The following is a 21,650-nucleotide window of genomic DNA, read 5'->3' on the forward strand; positions in this document are numbered from 1 at the left end:
TGCTGCAAATCTGAACACACCAGGTGTGTTTACACATTACACAGTAATGATGACGCCATATAGGGGACATGAGAGAAAGGGTTGTTATTATTATGTACTTCTCTTTCTATTTTAATACAACTAATACAACTAATATGAGGTTAAATAAGCTTGATTCACTTGGTGCAAACAATCATTGCCTCCAAATACATGTAGCCTATAATATGTCACTTTTAGCATTGTATTTTAAACATGGCTCAACTCAAGTTATTTTTAATGAAATAACGAAAGTAGACTTCTAAATAGCCATCAAACTAGTTATTAATTTGCATTCTCCCCCAGCCGTAATATCATAAACATATTGATCATGAATGGACCACTAAATGTAACATTTTCCTCTTTCAAACCCTCACTACAATTCTGTGGCTGGTTTTGGCAAATCATAGTCAGTGTAGCTCTTGTGCCTAATTGGGGTAGTGGAATTTTGGACACGAGAGGCTGTGGTTCTCTTTGGCTCATCCTCATAAGCAGGGTTTACATAGGAGGACGGATCCTTCAAGCTGCGAGTGGCATACATGCGCAATGATCCTGGAACTTGGATGGTCTGTTTCTCCTTCCGACAGCAACTGCAGAGGATATAGAAGGTTGGAGAAATCAATTAATGTCAGGTAGCATATTAGATACATGCTACATAGCAGACTATGGAAATGGACAGTCAAATCCAGATAAACTAAGCAAAAAAAGATACTTCCCTTTTTCAGGACCGTCTTTCAAAGATAATTCGTAAAAATCCAAATAACTTCCCAGATCTTCATTGTAAAGGGTTTAAACACTGTTTCCCATGCTTGTTCAATGACCCATAATCAATGAACATGCACATGTGGAACGGTCGTTAAGACACTAACAGTTTACAGACGGTAGGCAATTAAGGTCACTGTTATGAAAACTTAGGACACAAAAGCCTTTCTACTGACTCTGAAAAACACCAAAAGAAAGATGCCCAGGGTCCCTGCTCATCTGCGTGAACGTGCCTTAGGCATGGTGCAAGGAGGCATGAGGACTGCAGACGTGGCCAGTGCAATAAATTGCAATGTCTGTACTGTGAGACACCTGAAACAGAGCTACAGGGAGACAGGATGGACAACTGATCGTCCTCACAGTGGCAGACCACGTGTAACAACACCTGCACAGGATCAGTACATCTGAACATCACACCTGCGGGACAGGTACAGGATGGCAACAATTGCCCGAGTTACACCAGGAACGCACAATCCCTCCATCAGCGCTCAGACTGTCCACAATAGGCTGAGAGAGGGTGGACTGAGGGCTTGTAGGCCTGTTGTAAGGCAGGTTTTCACCAGACATCACCAGCAACAACGTTGCCTATGGGCACAAACCCACCGTCGCTGACAGGACTGGCAAAAAGTGCTCTTTACTGGCGAGTCGCGATTTTGTCTCACCAGGGGTGATGGTCGAATTCGCGTTTATCGTCGAAGGACTGAGCGTTACACCGAGGCTTGTACTCTGGAGTGGGATCGATTTGGAGGTGGAGGGTACGTCATGGTCTGGAGCGGTGTGTCACAGCATCATTGGACTGAGCTTGTTGTCATTGCAGGCAATCTCAACGCTGTGCGTTACAGGGAAGACATCCTCATCCCTCATGTGGTACCCTTCCTGCAGGCTCATCCTGATATGACCATCCAGCATGACAATGCCACCAGCCATACTGCTCGTTCTGTGTGTGATTTCCTGTATGACAGGAATGTCAGTGTTCTGCCATGGCCAGCGACGAGCCCGGATCTCAATCCCATTGAGCACGTCTGGGACCTGTTGGATCGGAGGGTGAGGGCTAGGGCCATTCCCCCCAGAAATGTCCGGGAACTTGCAGGTGCCTTGGTGGAAGAGTGGGGTAACATCTCACAGCAAAAACTGGCAAATCTGGTGCAGTCCATGAGGAGGAGATGCACTGCAGTACTTAATGCAGCTGGTGGCCACACCAGATACTGACTGTTACTTTTGATTTTGACACCCCCTTTGTTCAAGGACACATTATTCAATTTCTGTTAGTCACATGTCTGTGGAACTTGTTCAGTTTATGGCTCAGTTGTTGAATCTTGTTATGTTCATACAAATATTTACACATGTTAAGTTTTCTGAAAATAAACGCAGTTGACAGTGAGAGGATGTTTCTTTTTTTGCTGAGTTTATATACACACGTCAGCAGCTGGACCATCTCCATCCCTATTTTAAACCATTATGAACCAAAAAGCACAACTGCTGGACCTGTTGTTATGGGCATAATGTGGCAGAACATAGAACTCCCCAACAACTGTCCCGATGTCTATGAAATTCAACTGGGAAAGGTGGTAGGTTATATAACTCACAGGGCGTAGATAATCATGATAAGCAGCAGCAGCAAGGCCAAGAAGGCACACAGAATAGATGTTATGACAGTCATGGCCGCAGACCTTCCCGCAAGAACATCATTAATGCTGTCAGGGTTTTTCACTGGAGGAATAGACAATGATATTGTTTTTAAGTTAAGCAGAGGTACATGGACATTTCCGATTGACTGTATAGATTCAGAAAATATATGGGAAGCACTTACAAGAGTAAAGAGTGATATTGTTGGACCCGAGACAACTGCAACAACTGTCTAGTTCGCTGGGTTGATAAGAACATACTTAAATCTGAAAAAGGAGAAGATAGATACAGATATATTATCATATTCTTGAAGGTCATAATTAAGGTTGGTTGCATTGAATCCACAAAATGGTACTTCAACTTAGATCCAAAGTCAATGAATGCATTGGGGTGAAGGAGGGGTTCTGATCTGGCAATGGAATCAACAGGCAATACTCCATTACAGTTAATGGTGGAACAGTTCCCATCAGAGCCAGCCCTGAAGTATACTGTTACAACGGGGGGGTCAGGAAATAGTTATTCGAGGCGTTGGAAGAGAAGGTGGTCAGATCAGGAGAGGCTGTCAATGTTGGAATTCGTGTTGTCGGCATCAAAAGTGCTGCCTCCTGTTGAACAGTAACAAGGATGTAGAATAAGAAATAACAAAAATTAAATTCTGTGCTTTCTTTTTATTTGTTCTTTCTGTATGTGAAGTACTTCATACTGTAGTAACTTCGGTGCACCCAAACTTTCTAAAATGTTAACATTGCATGTCTTTTTATTTATAAATCAAAGATGTAAGAATGTTCAATTGCTCTTCCTGTGTGCCATATGGTTTTATATTTCCTTTGAAAAATGAGAATTCCAGTACCTGTATCTATTGCCGGTACCAGCCATATTTCACAGGTAGCAGAAGAGCAGGACACATTTTTCAGACTGTCGAAGTAACACCTTGGAGGCATCAGTATCACTGAATTAGAGGTTAGTTTCCCAGCAAAGCTGGAAGGTGTTATTGCAGGAGTGTTGTTGACTGATAAAACTGTGAAAGGACAAAAGATAAATACATAGAAAATGCTAATTTGATCATTATAATGACATAGAAAAAAAAGGTTCTTATCTGAAATGTTTCATCTTTGTTTTACAGATACTGCTTTTCCCTGAAACATTCCAACACTCACCTTTAGGGTGTGTCGAGTGAAACTAGAAGGTTGTATAAAAAGCAAGGCCCACTGTTATGGACTTTCTATCCAACTTCGCAGCAATATATTTTTAAATAGAGAGACACATGTCATCTTGATCAAGTTGCACTTATTAAATAATGGCCCGATTTCTTAATACTGGCTAAACCAGTGAGGGAGGTCATGTTATTGCGCAACATACTGTATGAGAGATCACACTATTCATGTTCAGTCATGCCAATTGGATCTGAACACTATACCTACCAACTGACCACACACTGGTTGAATCAATGTTGTTTCCACGTCATTTCAATGAAATGACGTTGAACCAATGTGGAATAGACGTTGAATTGACGTCTGTGCGTAGTAGGTAGTAATTGATTCTCCTCTCAAATTGTAGGTGAAGTAGAAAGATTTTCCATATGAACAAAGTGTGCGTGGGTTTTCCAACCTGTATTTAGGGGGTTAAACCTGTCAGTTTAAACTAGAGATAAACGTCTCAATCCACTGCATCCGCCTATGGCTGCCTCTGCATCTGCTGTGGAAGGTTGCTGAACTACAGCGGTGTTTGTCAGACCATGAGACATTCCGAGAAAAAAAAAAAATCGGTATGGTTTGGACTACCAAACTAATATGTTAGACCCTCACGAACACGATGGTGTTCTCCGTTTTGCTCTACGACCCCACAAGTGTCATGGGACTCGTCTGAAGATAACTGGTACCAGTTTAAAAAAAATGAATGGCAGTATGGAGGTACAGTGCATTCGGAAAGTATTCAGACCCCTTGACTTTTTCCACATTTTGTTACGTTACAGCCTTATTCTAAAATTGATGACATTTCCACCCCCCTCAATCTAGCAGATTTATTAAAAATAAAGAACTGAAATATTACATTTACATAAGTATTCTGAGAGTCCTTTAACTGCCTTTTGGCAAACTCCAAGCGGGCTGTCATATGCCTTTTACTGAGGAATGGCTTCCGTCTGTCCCCTCGACCATAAAAACCTGACTGGTGGAGTGCTGCAGAGATGGTTGTCCTTCTGGAAGGTTTTCCCATCTCCACAGAGTTACTCTGGAGCTCTATCAGACTGACCATCAGGTTCTTGGTCACCTGCCTGACCAAGGTCCTTCTCCCCCGATTGCTCAGTATGGCCAGGCGGCCAGCTCTAGGATGAGTCTTTGTGGTTCCAAACTTCTTCCATTTAAGAATGATGGAGGCCACTGTGTTCTTGGGGACCTTCAATGCGGCAGAATTGTTTTGGTACACTTCCCCAAATCTGTGCCTTGACAATCCCACCTCGGAGCTTTACGAACAATTCCTTCAACCTCGTGGCTTGGTTTTTGCTCTGAAATGCACAGTCAACTGTGGGAACTTATATAGACAAGTGTTAGCCTTTCCAAATCATGTCCAATCAATTAAATTTACCACAGGTGGACTCCAATCAAGTTGTAGAAAAAGCTCAAGGATGATCAATGGAAACTGGATGCACCGGAGCTCAATTTCGATTAAAAAAATAGTATTCAGACCCTTTTGCTAATCAATTTGCTAACATATTTAAAACCTGTTCCATTAGAGTATTGTGTGTAGATTGATGAGGATTTTTTATTTAATCAATTTTAGAAAAAGGTCTGTAAAGTAACAAAGTGGAAAAGTCAAGGGGTCTGAATATTTTCCGAGTACAGTGTAGTTTTGTGCCAACCCCCAAAAAGGGGTTAAATGTGTAAAAAAATAATAATAATAAATAATAATAAATATATATATATATATATATATACACACACACACACACAGTACCAGTCAAAAGTTGACACATCTACTCATTCAAGGGTTTTTATTTTTTACATTGTAGAATAACAGTGAAGACATAACACACATGGAATCAATCACCAAAAAAGTGTTAAACAAATCACAATATATTTTTGATTCTTCAAAGTAGCCACCCTTTGCCTTTATGGCAGCTTTGCACACTCTTGGCATTCTCTCAACCAGCTCCATGAGGTAGCCACCTGGAATGCCTTTCAATTAACAGGTGTGCCTTGTTAAAAGTTAATTTGTAGAATTTCTTTCCTCCTTACTGTGTTTGAGTCAATCAGTTGTGTTGTGACATGGTAGGGGTGGTATACAGAAGATAGCCCTATTCGGTAAATGACTAAGTCCATATTATGGCAAGAACAGCTTAAATAAGCAAAGAGAAACGTCAGTCCATCATTACTTTAAGACATGAAGGTCAGTCAATGTGGAACATTAAAAACTTTGAAAGTTTCTTCAAGTGCAGTCGCAAAAACCAAGCACTGATTAAACTGGATCTCATGAGGACTGCCACAGAAAAGGAAGACCCAGAGTTACCTCTGCTGCAGAGGATAAGTTCATTAAAGTTACCAGCCTCAGAAATTGCAGCCCAAATAAATGCTTCAGAGTTTATGTCACAGACACATCTCAACATCAACTGTTCAGAGGAGACTGTGTGAATCAGGCCTTCATGGTTGAATTGCCGCAAAGAAACCACAAAATAAGGACACCAATAAGAAGAAGAGACTTGCTTGGGCCAAGAAACACAAGCAATTGACATTAGACCGGTGGAAATCTGTCCTTTGGTCTGAGTCCAAATTTGAGATTTTTGGTTCGAACCGTCATGTCTTTGTGAGACGCAAGGTAGGTGAACGGATTATCTCCACATGTGTGGTTCCCACCGTGAAGCATGGAGGAGGTGGTGTGATGATGCTTTGCTGGTGTCTGATTTATTTAGAATTCAAGGCACACGTAACCAGCATGGCTACCACAGCATTCTGCAGCGATACACCCTCCCATCTGGTTTGTGCTTAAGGGGACTATAATTTGTTTTTCAACAGGACTAAGGAGCCTAGCCCAAACAATGAAAAACAGCCCCAGACCATTATACCTCTTCCACCAAACTATACAGTTGGCACTATGCATTGGGGCAGGTAGCGTTCTCCTAGCATCCGCCAAACCCAGATTCGTCCGTCGGACTGCCAGATGGTGAAGCGTCGTTCATCACTCCAGAGAACGCGTTTCCACTGCTCTAGAGTCCAATGTCGGCAAGCTTGACACCACTCCAGTCAACGCTTGGCACTGCGCATGGTACCTTAGGCTTGTGTGCGGCTGCTCGGCCATGGAAATCCATTTCATTAAGCTCCTGACAAACAGTGTTTGTGCCGACGTTGCTTCCAGAGGTAAGGAGTGTTGCAACCGAGGACAAACGATTTTTACGCGCTACACGCTTCAGCGGTCCCGTTCTGTGAGCTTATGTGGCCTACCACTTCGCGGCTGGGCCGTTGTGGCTAGATGTTTCCACTTCACAATAACAGCACTTACAGTTGACCGGGGCAGCTCTAGCAGGACAGTAATTTAACAAACTGACTTGTTAGAAAGATGGCACCATATGACTGTGCCACGTTGAAAGTCACTAAGCTCTTCAATAAGGCCATTATACTGCCAATGTTTGTCTATAGAGATTGCATGGCTGTGTGCTTGATTTTATACACCTGTCAGCAACAGGTGTGGCTGAAATAGCCAAATCCACTCATTTGAAGGGGGTGTCCACATACTTTTGTATATATAGTGTATGCTCACAACCCTCACATAAGTTCAGTAGGGGAAAAAAGTAACTTATCCTATGCAGGTCAAACAAACACTTACTGTAGGACTTAATACAGAGATTAAACGGTTTAGGATGTGTTTTTCAAAATAGGACAAAACCTGATTCCTCATCTATGTAAAACTGTAGTGATAGGTCACTGGAGAACCCTTGACAATAGCCACCGAACCGGTCTGGCAGGTATGAAAACTGAGTAACTGTGGGTGATAGTCCTTAGCAACCAACAATACACATATTTGAGGAAGGAAAATAAAGCATTACACCAATCTTGTTGTACAATGGAACCGCCAATAGCCGATTTGCAAGTCAAGGTCAAAAGGTATGCCATACCAGCAAACTAGTTCAAAACTCATTCCATTAAAGACTACAAATACTAGTACTAGATTACTCTTCTTACAAATACTAGACCAATTATATTATCCTTCCCCAAATTAATTTCATATGGAGGGTGGAATGAGTGGAGTGACCCCTATGAATGAGTATTACGTCCTGCTCAGCATTGTGGAAATAGCTTGAAAGTGCTACCTAAAGTAATTGTATATCTAGTGAAATTGGGTTATCATTTAGTAATACATTCCAGAAGATTCTATAGGGGTAAAATACAGCAAATATAGGCCCAATTCTTCACAGATGTTCATGAAAAATATATACACAAGCATAGTATAAAATAAAAAATTGAGAAATGACACTACCACACAACAAGAAACTGTTTCAAAGTAGAGACATGCATGAAATTAACACCTTGATAATCATATTCATCAGGGCACACTGTAGCAAAAGGTTTTTGCAACGAAAAACAAAAATGAGGACGTCTTATTTCAAGTTCAGGTAGTCCCTCCCCGTTACAGACCATTTGGTGCCTAATGAATACAACCCAGCTTTGTCAACCTCAATTCAAAGAATCTAACTACAACCACAAGTTGGGAAGAATAGCAGTTACCTAACAGAGGCTTATCTCCCTTGGTTCGCTCTCAGATAATGTCTCGAATCCATGACATTGATCAAAGCTAGGCTGTGTTGACTTCTGAACTGGTATTAGATGTTGTCCCACCATTCAATTTCGTCTTGGAGCATGTCTCATGACCCGGAGCCATGCACTCATCTCTTCCCCATGACGAAACTCGGCGCCTCTGCATCATCCTCAGCCTCCCTCTCCTGGTCGTCCTCTTCACTGCTGGAGGAGGACTTCTCAGAATCTAAAGAGAGGGGACACCAAAAATAGTCAAAATCAGTCTCTTCTGCCATAACTTTTTACCATTACCATTTTCCACTAAGAAACTGTACTGGACCGGGTTTAGAAACGTTAACATCTCTGATCTGTTTCCCAAAACCATCGTTAATAACATTGCGCTTGTAATCTAACGAATGCATCAGACCACTCGTAGAACAGCCAAGTGTGCCGTTAGATTATATTTTGCATTCCCAAGTCACTTGACAACATGAGGTATAAAGCGGGCTCTAGATGGATGTAACTCCTTTTAGCATAGAGATTGTCATTGAGGGCTTCCACCATTTAAAAGTAGTCAAGATGGTGGAGATTTCTATGGGTTGGGAGCGATCAGGCAATGATCGGCACTAGGGCTAGCACGCTAATTGTATAATCGTGTAACCGACTTGAATGAAAAAAATAACCGTCATAAAAATATATTTGCTAAAATGAATGTATTATCAACTTGATTCAAGTAGTAGATATACTATCCCAATTTCAGTAGTGTAAATTGATAATTGTTTTGCTACCTGAATGCATTTATATCAAACTGTCTCCATCTCCTCCCAACGCACACACTCACCTCCAAAATGCCTCCATTATCTGTACTACAGTGAGCATAGCTCTGCACGTTTTCTGGTTTGTAAAGATGGTAAAATACACCCTTAAAAATCACCACTATGCTGAAATGAGCTACCAAATATCATCTTGGTGAGTGTGGACATTTATAAGCTATAGTCATCAATGACGTTATAAAAACCAAGTTGAGAGCCATGCTAGGCTAGCGAACAAGTATGTGCGGGAGAGTGGGAGAGTAGACTCCAAAAAGAAATACAACTTGCCTAGGCAGCTAGGCTGACGTAGGCTACCAATTAGCCTTGAATATTTAGGTTAGTATACATTGTCAGACGGCTCCATATGCATTCATAATCAATCACCCAGTTAATTATTGTGTGTGCACATCTGACATTGCAGCTGTAGCACTTGTGCTAATTTTGGTCCGTTTTGTCAAATTTGAGTCAGAGCAGGAGCCGGAGTCATTCACCACTACCTGCTAGTGGAGAGCCGACTCCAAAATAATTGATTCCTCGACTCCTTGCCCTTTGACTCCCGGTGTCGACTCCCATTTCTGGGTGTAAAGCTTAGATTTCACCGGGAAACGACTCCTTAGAGTCAGCATTTTTGCAACGGAGGAGACCGAATAGTGGCTGTAGGCTACTTCAGATAACAGAAACTCTTGCATCTTGCACGAGCAAAAGCGAGAGGCACAGTCAGGCATAGGCAGGTCGGCAACCAGACACTGCACTTGACACATTTACGAAATTGCTTATCCCAGTTACTAATAAGCATGCATCCATTAAGAAAAATACGGTAAAAACTTAAATCCACATTTGAATTGAAAAATTGTTTGTCTGAGCGGGATGAGGAAAAAGGAATAGCAAATAAGTGTCTGCACAACTGATTGGCAAATGTACTGCAATTTGAGAAATAATGTGATTAAACTGAATAAAAAGAAATCTACACTATGAAATAAAGATACATGACAAATTATAGTAAAAAGCTTTGGAGCACCTTAAAATTACGTTTTGGGCAAAAAAAAGGCAAACACAGCTCCATCATTCATTGAATTAGCTGGCTCGTTCATCACAAAACCCACTGATATTGCCAACTACTTTAAATGATTTTTTCCATTGGTAAGATTAGCAACTTAGGCATCACATGCCAGCAACTACAGGGTTCTATTCAATAGAGCACACCATAGTAAAATGCTCTGCAACCAAAAACGAATAGTGGGTGTTTGTTATTGGACAATTTTTGACCCCTTTTTTGTGGTATCTAATTGGTAGTTAGTCTTGTCCCATCGCTGCAACTCCCGTACGGGCTCGGAAGAGGCGAAGGTTGAGAGCCATGCATTGGTCCAAAACACAACCCTGCCAAGCCACACTGCTCGCTTAACCCGGAAGCCAGCCTCACCAATGCGTCGGCGGAAACACCGTACAACTGGCGACCGAAGTCAGTGTGCATGCGCCCGGCCCGCCAGGGTTGCTAGAGCGCGATCGGACAAGGACATCCCGGCCGGCCAAACCCTCCCCTAACCCGGACGATGCTGGGCCAATTGTGCGCTGCCTCATGGGTCTCTCGGTCGCGGCCGGCTGCGAGGTAGCCTGGGATCGAACCCAGGTCTGTAGTGACGCCTTCAGCACTGCGATGCAGCGCCTTAGACCGCTATGCCACCCAGGAGGCCCAGTCCCTCCATGTTTTAGTTAGTTTTTCTCCCGGTTGGTGCCTAATTAATACGACCCATGTTCATAGGGTCTTTCACCTTTAACATTTGCTACTGGGGCTACTGTTTAATTAATAAATACCTTATTATCACTTTAATGTTAACTCCCTACTATGTTTGTTTTTCATGTATCTCCAGAAACAGTCAACACGTTTGTCTTTTTCTCCTTGGTTTTGTGTACGATGAAAAGTGTAGATAGTCCTTCGGCGAAGCCTGTACGGCTTTGTCTCAATATCATGGTTTAAATGACATTAAGCCATCCCTTTTTAACGTTTGTTCAAATAGGTATAACCGTTACCATTAACCACTTCTAGCAGGAGAAAGACAGAGTAAAGAAAATCTATCCCGTCCCTGAGGTATTTCAGATTTCCCTGAGCTTGAATTCTCTCCATTTCTTTTCCTTTTCTACTTAACACCTGTCTGATCTACTTGTCAGCGGTAGGCTAACCCTGGTGGTGGATCCTGTTACACATATACTAACACCCCGCTGTCTGTGGTCTGTCAGCTCAAACCTGTCACTGGTCAGGGGTCCCTACCTGATCTCTGCCTGGCTTTAGGCTTTACTTTTGGCTGTACTTAAAGCTGCAATACGTCACTTTTTGGGCTACCTGACCAAATCCACATAGAAATGTGTTATAGATCTGTCACTAATTGAAAGCAAGTCTAAGAAGTGGTAGATGTGAGCTATTTTGGGGCGGCAGGTAGACTAATGGTTAGAGAGTTGGGCCAGTAACCGAAAGGTTGATGGATCGAATCCCAGAGCTGACAAGGTAAAAATCTGTCATTCTGCCCCTGAGCAAGGCAGTTAACCCGCTGTTCCCCAGTAGGCCGTCATTGTAAATAAGCATTTGTCTTGCCTAGTTAAATAAAGGTTAAATAAAAAAAATTAAAAAAAGTGGACACTACACATCCAAGTATAACTAATAGAATTATGAAAGACAAGCATTGTAATTTTGAATTCCGTAAAGTGAGTGTGGAAGTGAAAAAAATTATTGTTGTCTATCAACAATGACAAGCCACCGGGGTCTGACAACTTGGATGGAAAATGACCGAGGATAATAGCGGACGATATGTCACATCTTCAATCTAAGCCTCCTAGAAAGAGTGTGCCCTCGGGCCTGGAGGGAAGCTAAAGCCATTCCGCTACCCAAGAATAGTAAAGCCCCGTTTACTGGCTTAAATAGCCAACCAATCAGCCTGTTACCAACCCGTAGTAAACTTTTGGGAAAAAATGTGTTTGACCAGATACAATGATATTTTACTGTAAACAAATTGACAGACATTCAACAAGCACAGCACTTACACAACTGACTGATGATTGTCTGAGAGAAATTTATAAAAATATGTGGGAGCTGTTTTGTTAGACTTCAGTGAGGCTTTGACATTATCGATGATAGTCTGCTGATGGAAAAACTTGTGTTATGGCTTTACACCCCCTGCTATAATGTGGATAAAGAGTAACTTGTCTAACAGAACACAGAGGGTGTTCTTTAATGGAAGCCTCTCCAACATAATCCAGGTAGAATCAGGAATTCCCCTGGGAAGCTGTCTAGGTCCCTTACTTTTTCAATCTTTACTAACGACATACCACGACATACCACTGGCTTTGAGTAAAGCCAGTGTCTATGCATGCGGATGACTATACACATCAGCTACCACAGCAACTGAAATGACAGCAACACTTAACAAAGAGCTGCAGTTAGTTTCAGAATGGTGGCAAGGAATAAGTTGGTCATAAATATTTCAAAAACTAAAAGCATGGTATTTGGGACAAATCATTCACTAAAACCTAAACCTTAACTAAATCTTGTAATGAATCATGTGAAATTGAGCAAGTTGACGTGATTAAACTGCTTGGAGTAACCCTGGCTTGTAAACTGTCATGGTCAAAACATATTGATACAACAGTAGCTACGATGGGGAGAAGTCTGTCCATAATAAAGCATTGCTCTGCATTCTTAACAGCACTATCAACAAGACAGGTCCTAAAGGCCCTAGTTGTGTTGCACCTGGACTACTGTTCAGTCGTGTGGTCAGGTGGCACAAAGAGGGACTTAGGGAAATTGCAATTTGCCCAGAACAGGGCAGCACAGCTGGCCCTTGGATATACATAGAGAGCTAACATTAATAATATGCATGTCAATCTCTCCTGGCTCAAAGTGGAGGAGAGATTGACTTCATCACTACTTGTATTTGTGAGAGGTGTTGACATGTTGAATGCACCGAGCTGTCTGTTTGAACTACTGGCACACAGCTCAGATATTCATGCATACCCCACAAGGCATGCCACCAGAGATCTCTTTACAGTCCCCCAAGTCAAGAACAGACTATGGGAGGCGCACAGTACTACATAGGGCCATTGCAACATGGAACTCTATTCCACATCAGGTAACTGATGCAAGCAGTAGAATCGGATTTAAAAACAGATAATACACCTTATGGAACAGTGGGGACTGTGAAAATACACACATAAGACACAAACTCCACACACATGTGCACATGGATGTTGTATTGTAAATATGTGGTGGTGGAAATGATGAAATGTAATGTAGTATTTTAAACTGTATGTAACTGTCTTATGTTGCTGGACACCAGAAAAAAAATGGGGATCTATAATAAATACAACAGAAGAAAATGTACTGCTTTAAAATTGAGATGGCCTCAATGGTGCTATCCATGCTGTCACAGATACCATAATGGCAGATAGAGATACAAAGAGGAGTTCACTTTCTATGCTTTACACACAAGATCTCAGCCAAACACAGATCAAAATGTATATCTGTCTCTTTGTGACCGTCGATAACGTCATTGTTTAATACAAATATGAAGATGGCAATGTTATAAACAAGCGAATCAAGGTAAAAAAATAAAAAATAAAGATCTAATGAAAACCAATGACTGCATTAATGTTACAATATAGCTTTTATAGGCTACATATTTCAATCATATTGAAATAATTTATTTAGTTATTTTCCCAATATTTGTCAGCATTGTGTAATCATTCTCACGTGACGGTAAGAATGTGAATAGAGAAAGCTGATCCGAAGGCAGTGTCGCCTTCTTTCGATCCTATCCGTATCAACATACACCGAGCGCACAAAAAATTAGGAACACTTATTTCCATGACAGACTGACCAGGTGAACGCTATGATCCCTTATTGATTACACCTGTTAAATTCACTTCAAATCAGGGTACATGAAGGGGAGGAGACAGGTTAAAGAAGGATTTTTAAGCCTTGAGACATGGATTGCGTAAGTGTAGACAATTGAGACATGGATTTGGTATGGGTGCCATTCAGAGGGTGAACAGGCAAGACAATAGATTTAAGTGCCTTTGAACGGGGCATGGTAGGTGCACGTCACACCAGTTTGAGTGTGTCAAGAACTGCAACGCTGCTGGGTTTATCACACTCAACAGTTTTAAGGGCAAAAGGGGATGCAGTGCAACTCAATATTAGGAAGGTGTTCCTAATGTTTTGTTCACTCAGTATACAACAACACACTTAAACCTTGTTCACACTGCAGGCCTTAATGCTCAAATCAGTTGTTTTTCAAATCCCTTTTGGAATACTGACTGTCCAAACAGAAAAGACATTGGATTTGTGTGTTCAGACTGTAGTCATTTGCTGACATTGCTACGCTAGTTGTCATGGTAATGGCAGGTATGTATGCAGTGGCATAGGGTAATTGGTGGTGATGCGTCCTCTCACTCAGAAGTTGTGTGGTAAGCTAAGATGTCATTGCCTGCCATTGGAAGTATCCCAGTTGCTTTGAACGTTCGAAATCATAGTGTAAGAACACTTTTAGAGCCTCAAAGAATAAGATGTTTTGAATCAAGTCCTTTTTGGCTTACCACAACAGTCAACTAGCTAGCTAGCTGGTTAGCTTGCTAGCACATCAAATCAAATTTTATTGGTCACATACACATGGTTAGCAGATGTTAATGCGAGTGTAGCAAAATGCTTGTGCTTCTAGTTCCAACAGTGCAGTAATATCTAACAAGTAATCTAACAATTCCCAAACAACTACCTTATACACACAAATCTAAAGGGGTGGATGAGAATATGTACATGTAAGTATATGGATGAGTGACGGTCGGGCGGCATAGGCAAGGTGCAATAGATGGTATAAAATATGACACGAGTAATGTAAGATATGTAAACATTATTCAAGTGGCATTGTTTAAAGTGACTAGTGACCCATTCATTAAAAAGTGTCCAGTGATTGGGTCTCAATGTAGGCAGCAGCATCTGAGTTAGTGATTGCTGTTTAGCAGTTTGATGGCCTTGAGATAGAAGCTGTTTCAGTCTCTCGGTCCAAGCTTTGATGCACCTGTACTGACCTCGCTTTCTGGATGGTAGCAGTGTGAACAGGCAGTGGCTCGAGCAGTTGTTGTCCTTGGTGATCTTTTTCACCTTCCTGTGACAATGGGTGCTGTAGGGGTCATGGAGGGCAGGTAGTTTGCCCCCAGTGATACGTTGTGCAGACCTCACTACCCTCTGGAGAGCCTTGCGGTTGAGGGCAGTGCAGTTGCCGTACCAAGCTGTGATACAGCCCGACAGGATGCTCTCGATTGTGCATCTAAAAGTTTGTCAGGGTTTTGGGTGATAAGCCACATTTCTTTAGCCTCCTGAGGTTGAAAAGGCGCTGTTAAGCCTTCTTTACCACACTGTCTGTGTGGGTGGGTTATTTCAGTGTGTCCATGATGTATACACCGAGGGACTTGAAGCTTTCCAACTACTCCACTACTGTCCCGTCAATGTGGATAGGAGGGTGCTCCCTCTGCTGGTTCCCAAAGACCACGATTATCTCCTTTGTTTTGACGACGTTCAGTGAGAGGTTGTTTTCCTGACACCACACAGTGTCCTCACCTCCTCCCTGTAAGCTGTCTCGTCATTGTTTTATTTCACCTTTATTTAACCAGGTAGGCTAGTTGAGAACAAGTTCTCATTTACAACTGCGACCTGGCCAAGTTAAAGCAAAGCAGTTCAACACATACAACACAGAGTTACACATGGAATAAACAAACATACAGTGAATAATACAGTAGGGGGAAAAAGTATATATACAGTGTGTGCAAATGAGGTAAGATAAGGGAGGTAAGGAAATAAATAGGCCAAGGTGGCGAAGTAAATACAATATAGCAATTAAAACACTGAAATGGTAGATGTGCAGAAGAAAAATGTGCAAGTAGAGATACTGGCCAAGGAGCAAGATAAATAAATAAATACAGTACGGGGATGAGGTAGTTGGTTGGGCTATTTACAGATGGGCTATGTACAGGTGCAGTGATCTGTGAGCTGCTCTGACAGCTGGTGCTTAAAGCTAGTGAGGGAGATATGAGTCTCCAGCGATTTTTGCAGTTCATTCCAGTCATTGGCAGCAGAGAACTGTAAGGAAAGGCGGCCAAAGGAGGAATTGGCTTTGGGGGTGACCAGTGAGATATACCTGCTGGAGCGTGTGCTACGGGTGGGTGCTGCTATGGTGACCAGTGAGCTGAGATAAGGCGGGACTTTACCTAGCAAAGACTTGTAGATGACTTGGAGCCAGCGGGTTAGGCGACGAGTATGAAACGAGGGCCTGCCAACGAGAGAGCATACAGGTCGCAGTGGTGGGTAGTATATGGGGCTTTGGTGACAAAACGGATGGCACTGTGATAGGCCGCATCCAATTTGTTGAGTAGAGTGTTGGAGGCTATTTTGTAAATGACATCGCCGAAGTCAAAGATCGGTAGGATGGTCAGTTTTACGAGGGTATGTTTGGCAGCATGAGTGAAGGATGCTTTGTTGCGAAATAGGAAGCCGATTCTAGATTTAACTTTGGATTGGAGATGCTTAATGAGTCTGGAAGGAGAGTTTACAGTCTAACCAGACACCTAGGTATTTGTAGTTGTCCACATATTCTAAGTCCGTCCAGAGTAGTGATGCTGGACGGGCGGGCAGCGATCGGTTGAAGAGCATGCATTTAGTTTTACTTGCATTTAAGAGCAGTTGGAGGCCACGGATCAAGCCTACTACTGTTGTGTCGTCTGCAAACTTGATGATTGAGTTGGAGGTGTGCATGGCCACGTAGTCGTGGGTGAACAGGGAGTACAGGAGAGCACACACCCTTGTGGGGCCCCAGTGTTGAGGGTCAGCAAAGTGGAGATGTTGTTTCCTACCTTCACCACCTGGGGGCAGCCGGTCAGAAAGTCCAGGACCTAATTGCACAGGGAGGGGTTGAGACACAGGGCCTCCAGCTTGATGATGAGCTTGGAGGGTACTATGGTGTTGAATGCTGAGCTGTAGTCAATGAACAGCATTCTTATAGGTATTCCACTTGTCCATATGAGATAGGGCAGGGTGCAGAATGATGGCGATTGCATCGTCTGTGGACCTGCTGGGGTGGTATGCAAACTGAAGTGGGTCTAGGGTGGCTGGTAAGGTGGAGGTGATATGATCCTTGAAGTCTCTCAAAGCACTTCATGATGACAGAAGTGAGTGCTACGGGGCGATAGTCATTTAGTTCAGTTATCTTTGCCTACTTGGGTACAGGAACAATGGTGGCCCTCTTGAAGCATGTGGGGACAGCAGACTGGGACAGGGAGCGATTGAATATGTCCGTAAACACACCAGCCAGCAGGTCTGCGCATGCTCTGAGGACGCGGCTAGGAATGCCGTCTGGGCTGGCAGCCTTGCGAGGGTTAACATGTTTAAATATTTTACTTAAGTCCTTGTTAGTGGGCCGCAACGGTGGCACTGTATTATCCTCAAAGCGGGCAAAGACGGTGGTTAGTTTGTCTGGAAGCGTGACGTCGGTGTCCGTGACGTGGCTGGTTTTCTTTTTGTAGTCTGATTTCCTGTAAACCCTGCCACATACTTCTCGTGTCCGAGCCGTTGAATTGCGACTTCACTTTGTCTATGTACAGACATTTCACTTATTTGATTGCCTTGCGGATGGAATAACTACACTGTTTATATTCAGCCATATTCCCAGACCTCTTTCCATGGTTAAATGCGGTGGTTCGCACTTTCAGTTTTGCGCGAATGCCACCATCCATCCACGGTTTCTGGTTAGGGTAGGTTTTAATAGTCCCAGTGGGTACAACATCTCCAATGCACTTCTTTATAAACGTACTCACCGAGTCAGCGTATAGATCGATGTTATCTGAGGCCGACCGGAACATATCGCGGTCCACGTGATCAAAACAATCTTGAAGTGTGGATTCTGATTGGTCAGACCAGCGTTGAATGGTTCTAGTCACTGGTACCTATTTGAGTTTCTGCCTATAAGACGGTAGGAGCAAGATGGAGTCGTGGCCGGATTTGCCGAAGGGAGGGCGGGGGAGGGCTTTGTATGCATCGCGGAAGTTAGAGTAGCAATGATCGAGTGTATTACACCCAAGCGTAGTGCAATCAATATGCTGATAGAATTTAGGTAGCCTTGTCCTCAAATTTGCTTTGTTAAAATCCCCAGCTACAATGAATGCAGCCTCAGGATATATGGTTTCCAGTTTACATCGAGTCCAGTGAAGTTCCTTGAGGGCCGTCTTGGTGTCTGCTTGAGGGGGAATGTACACAGCTGTGGCGATAACTGACGAGAATTCACTCATTTGTTTGTAAAGTTTTAACAACCTAGTTGACTGTTCCCGAAGAGTTGCATGGCCAGGAATCAGATTTATTTATATGAGTTGTTTGAAATTTGGCTGGAAATATCTGATTCCAAGTGCTCTTTGGCTATTCAGACTATAGGAAAAAAGATAAGATTTAAATATGCAAAAATAGAATTTGAGTCACTTCAAACTGCCAGTGTGAACAAGGCTTTAGTGAGCGTTCTCTAGGTGCTAGCCTAGCAGTTAAGAGCATTGGGCCAGTAACCAAACGGTTGCTGGTTCTAATACACGAGCTGACAAATCTATCAATGTGCCCTTGAGCAAGGCACTTAACCCTAATTGCTCCTGTAAGTCACTCTGGATAAGAGCTTCTGCTAAATTACTAAAATGAAAATGTGTTTTGGGAAACGCATGTTACATCTTTGCCTGTTACGAAAACAATGCATCCTTAAAACACTCATAGGCTTAAGTTGCATGCTATTGGGAAACCTAGCCCTGTTCTGTAGCACAATATGCAAGTACAATTTGGCTCTTGCACTGCACTTACGAAAAAATATTGCAGTCAGAGTGTAGTATAACTGCAGTGCAGTATGCTGCAAATACTGCATCCAAAATAAGTTTTTTTACTACCGTAATTTTGCAGTGTAATTCTGCAATTACTGTGTCCAAAATACCACAGTCAACTGCAGTTACTGAACTTTTACTGTAGTTTCAAAACTGTTATCTTTTTTTGTAAGGGTGGCCATAGCAACATGAGTAGTGGACTTGCTCTTCTTCACACTTCCAAGCGTCTGAAGGGAACATGTTTCAATAAAATCCATCACTTAAATGTCATTTTTTCCATTTACCTTCACCTTTGTTGGCATCCTGCTTGGCTTTTTTTGCCATAAGCTTCTTCTGCTTCAGCTTTTCCCTGAAATACACATACATATGTGTAACATAAACCATCAGCAAGTATACAGTTTACAGCAGAGACTCAAAGAATAAAGGCCATGTATGCTCTATACATTTAATTTTTTTAGCGGATCCATGATTACTGCACCAACCTTTTCTTCCTGCGTTTGGCTGTTCTTTCATCAGCTGCCTGTTGGTTATCTGACACCTTGTCAACATAGTCCAACTCCATCTTTTGCTGCAAGAACATTTTATTATTAAAATCTTATTGGTTACCCCCACCGCTTGAATGAAATTGGGTCCCATGAGAAACGATGTAGTCGGGTGTCCTTGGGGAGCCCATAATAAAAAATGCCCACCTTCTCAGTCATCTTGTCCAGGAAGTCCTGTCTCTGATACTCTCGTCTGCGAAGGTGTCTGTACACATGGAATTCTCCACTGCCAGCTCCTGCACTGGAGCCTGGAGAAGATTAATTAAATATCTCATCAGTGGGTTTAAAACATATTGCTTAGGCTTTAGTGTTTTTGAAAAATGCGTCCATACGCCTCTCTTGCAAGGGCTCGCTCTACTCTTGGACTGCAAAAAAAGGGAATCGCACATGTCCTTGTCGCTACCTGAGATTTCACAAATTCATCCGCCAAATTGCAGGCTTACCCATCACATCCCGCACAAACTCCGGAGGAGCCCGGGGGTTCCATTCTTTCGGTCGGTCTGGGATAGGAGCAGGTTTATCCTGCAAACATATGTGAGTATTCATAGATTTTTACGATAAATTAACTAAATAGTAGCTATAGTCACACACTGTCTACCGTAACGTTAAGCACATATTCGCTGGTACTAACGTCGTTAGTTAGCCTGGCTAGCTGTGGAGATAAACATGTGCCATTTGAAGATATCCTCAAAGGCCCGAACCTCCCCAGCCACTTACAGGGTTTCTCATCAATCTCTCCAACTTCAGGCGTTGCTCCTCTGCTGGAGTTTTGGCTATAATCAAAGGTTGCGATTCCTTTCCTGGCGGTTTCCCTGGTCTCCCATCTTTTTCCTTGATCACCTCCATCTTTCGAATATGATGTTTGTCTTCTTCTACATTGATTTGTAAGAACAAGGTTTAGCTCCGCCTAGCGTACTGGTGGGTGCATTCCTGGAAATTATAAATGAGTATTGTGCTAAATTGGTTATTATTTTACTGTTGGTATATTAGGCAGGCACTCGTAGAAAAACACAATGAACGATGTTCTTTCAAATGAAGGTAGTTGATTTACCTTGCAGAGTGTTATTCTAAAGTAGCACCTCCTTGACAAAGTAGTAATGCAGAAGTCTTGATAGGCCAATAGGGGGCACTCCTCCCCCTAGTTCAGGGATCATCAAATACATTTTTTATTTAAAAAAATTATTGAGCGGATGGTCAGGGGGCCGGAACATAATTAAAAATAATTTGTAGACTGCAAATTGACCGCATGAAGCCCAAACAGATATAACGTTTGATTAAAACATAGTCATTTCAAACCTTGCTTATATTATGTGTACAATCACATTTTTATTTTATTTAACCTTTATTTAACCAGGTAGGCAAGTTGAGAACAAATTCTCATTTACAATTGCGACCTGGCCAAGATAAAGCAAAGCAGTTCGACACGTACAACAACACAGAGTTACACATGGAGTAAAACAAACATACAGTCAATATTACAGTAGAAAAATAAGTCTATATACAATGTGAGCAAATGAGGTGAGATAAGGGAGGTAAAGGCAAAAAAAGGCCATGGTGGCGAAGTAAATACAATATAGCAAGTAAAACACTGGAATGGTAGATTTGCAGAGGAAGAATGTGTAAAGTAGAAATAGAAATAATGGGGTGCAAAGGAGCAAAATAAATAAATACAGTAGGGGAAGAGGTAGTTATTTGGGCTAAATTATAGATGGGCTATGTACAGGTGCAGTAATCTGTGAGCTGCTCTGACAGCTGGTGCTTAAAGCTAGTGAGGGAGATATGTGTTTCCAGTTTCAGAGATTTTTGTAGTTCGTTCCAGTCATTGGCAGCAGAGAACTGGAAGAAGAGGCTGAGGTGCCCCCATGACCAGCTCTGAAACCAGATTGCATAGCGGAGAAGGTGCGGTGGGATTCGAAATGGTCGGTAATCTGTTTGTTGACTTGGCTTTCGAAGACCTTAGAAAGGCAGGGTAGGATAGATATAGGTCTGTAGCAGTTAGGGTCTAGAGTGTCCCCCCCCCTTTGAAGAAGGGGATGACTGCAGCTGCTTTCCAATCTTTGGGAATCTCAGACGACACCAAAGAGAGGTTGAACAGGCTAGTAATAGGGGTTGCAACAATTTCGGCAGATCATTTTAGAAAGAAAGGGTCCAGATTGTCTAGCCCGGCGGATTTGTAGGGGTCCAGATTTTGCAGCTCTTTCAGAACATCAGCTGACTGGATTTGGGAGAAGGAGAAATGGGGAAGGATTATGCATGGGGATACTTTGGAACAGATTTCCAAAATT

General features: G+C 42.5%; 1 protein-coding gene across 2 annotated transcripts; it reads right to left on the reverse strand.

Annotated features, from left to right (window-relative positions):
* Window positions 1-7,056: 7,056 nt before the first annotated feature.
* Window positions 7,057-20,220, reverse strand: LOC120056501 (PRKR-interacting protein 1 homolog). Of its 2 annotated transcripts, none has more exons than XM_039004679.1 (6): window positions 20,083-20,220; window positions 19,809-19,887; window positions 19,513-19,613; window positions 19,306-19,391; window positions 19,114-19,172; window positions 7,057-8,373 (listed from the first exon to the last, which is right to left on the reverse strand). In XM_039004679.1, exons 1-6 carry the CDS (start codon window positions 20,209-20,211, stop codon window positions 8,276-8,278), a joined length of 552 nt encoding a protein of 183 aa, XP_038860607.1. In that variant the 5' UTR covers window positions 20,212-20,220; the 3' UTR covers window positions 7,057-8,275. The 2 variants fall into 2 exon arrangements, with proteins under 2 accessions (XP_038860607.1, XP_038860606.1); XM_039004678.1 differs by having other exon boundaries at window positions 19,108-19,172.
* Window positions 20,221-21,650: the final 1,430 nt, after the last annotated feature.

Source organism: Salvelinus namaycush, chromosome 12 (genome assembly GCF_016432855.1).
Source record: "Salvelinus namaycush isolate Seneca chromosome 12, SaNama_1.0, whole genome shotgun sequence".
Taxonomy (NCBI): Eukaryota; Metazoa; Chordata; class Actinopteri; order Salmoniformes; family Salmonidae; genus Salvelinus; species Salvelinus namaycush.

Coding starts and splice junctions, on each gene's coding strand:
- LOC120056501 (XM_039004678.1), bottom strand. CDS start 20,211: ATGGAGGTGATCAAGGAAAAAGATGGGAGACCAGGGAAACCGCCAGGA. Junction 19,392..19,512: donor TGGACAAGATGACTGAGAAG/GTGGGCATTTTT, acceptor ATGTTCTTGCAG/CAAAAGATGGAGTTGGACTA. Junction 8,374..19,107: donor GGATGCCAACAAAGGTGAAG/GTAAATGGAAAA, acceptor CCCTCTCTTTAG/ATTCTGAGAAGTCCTCCTCC.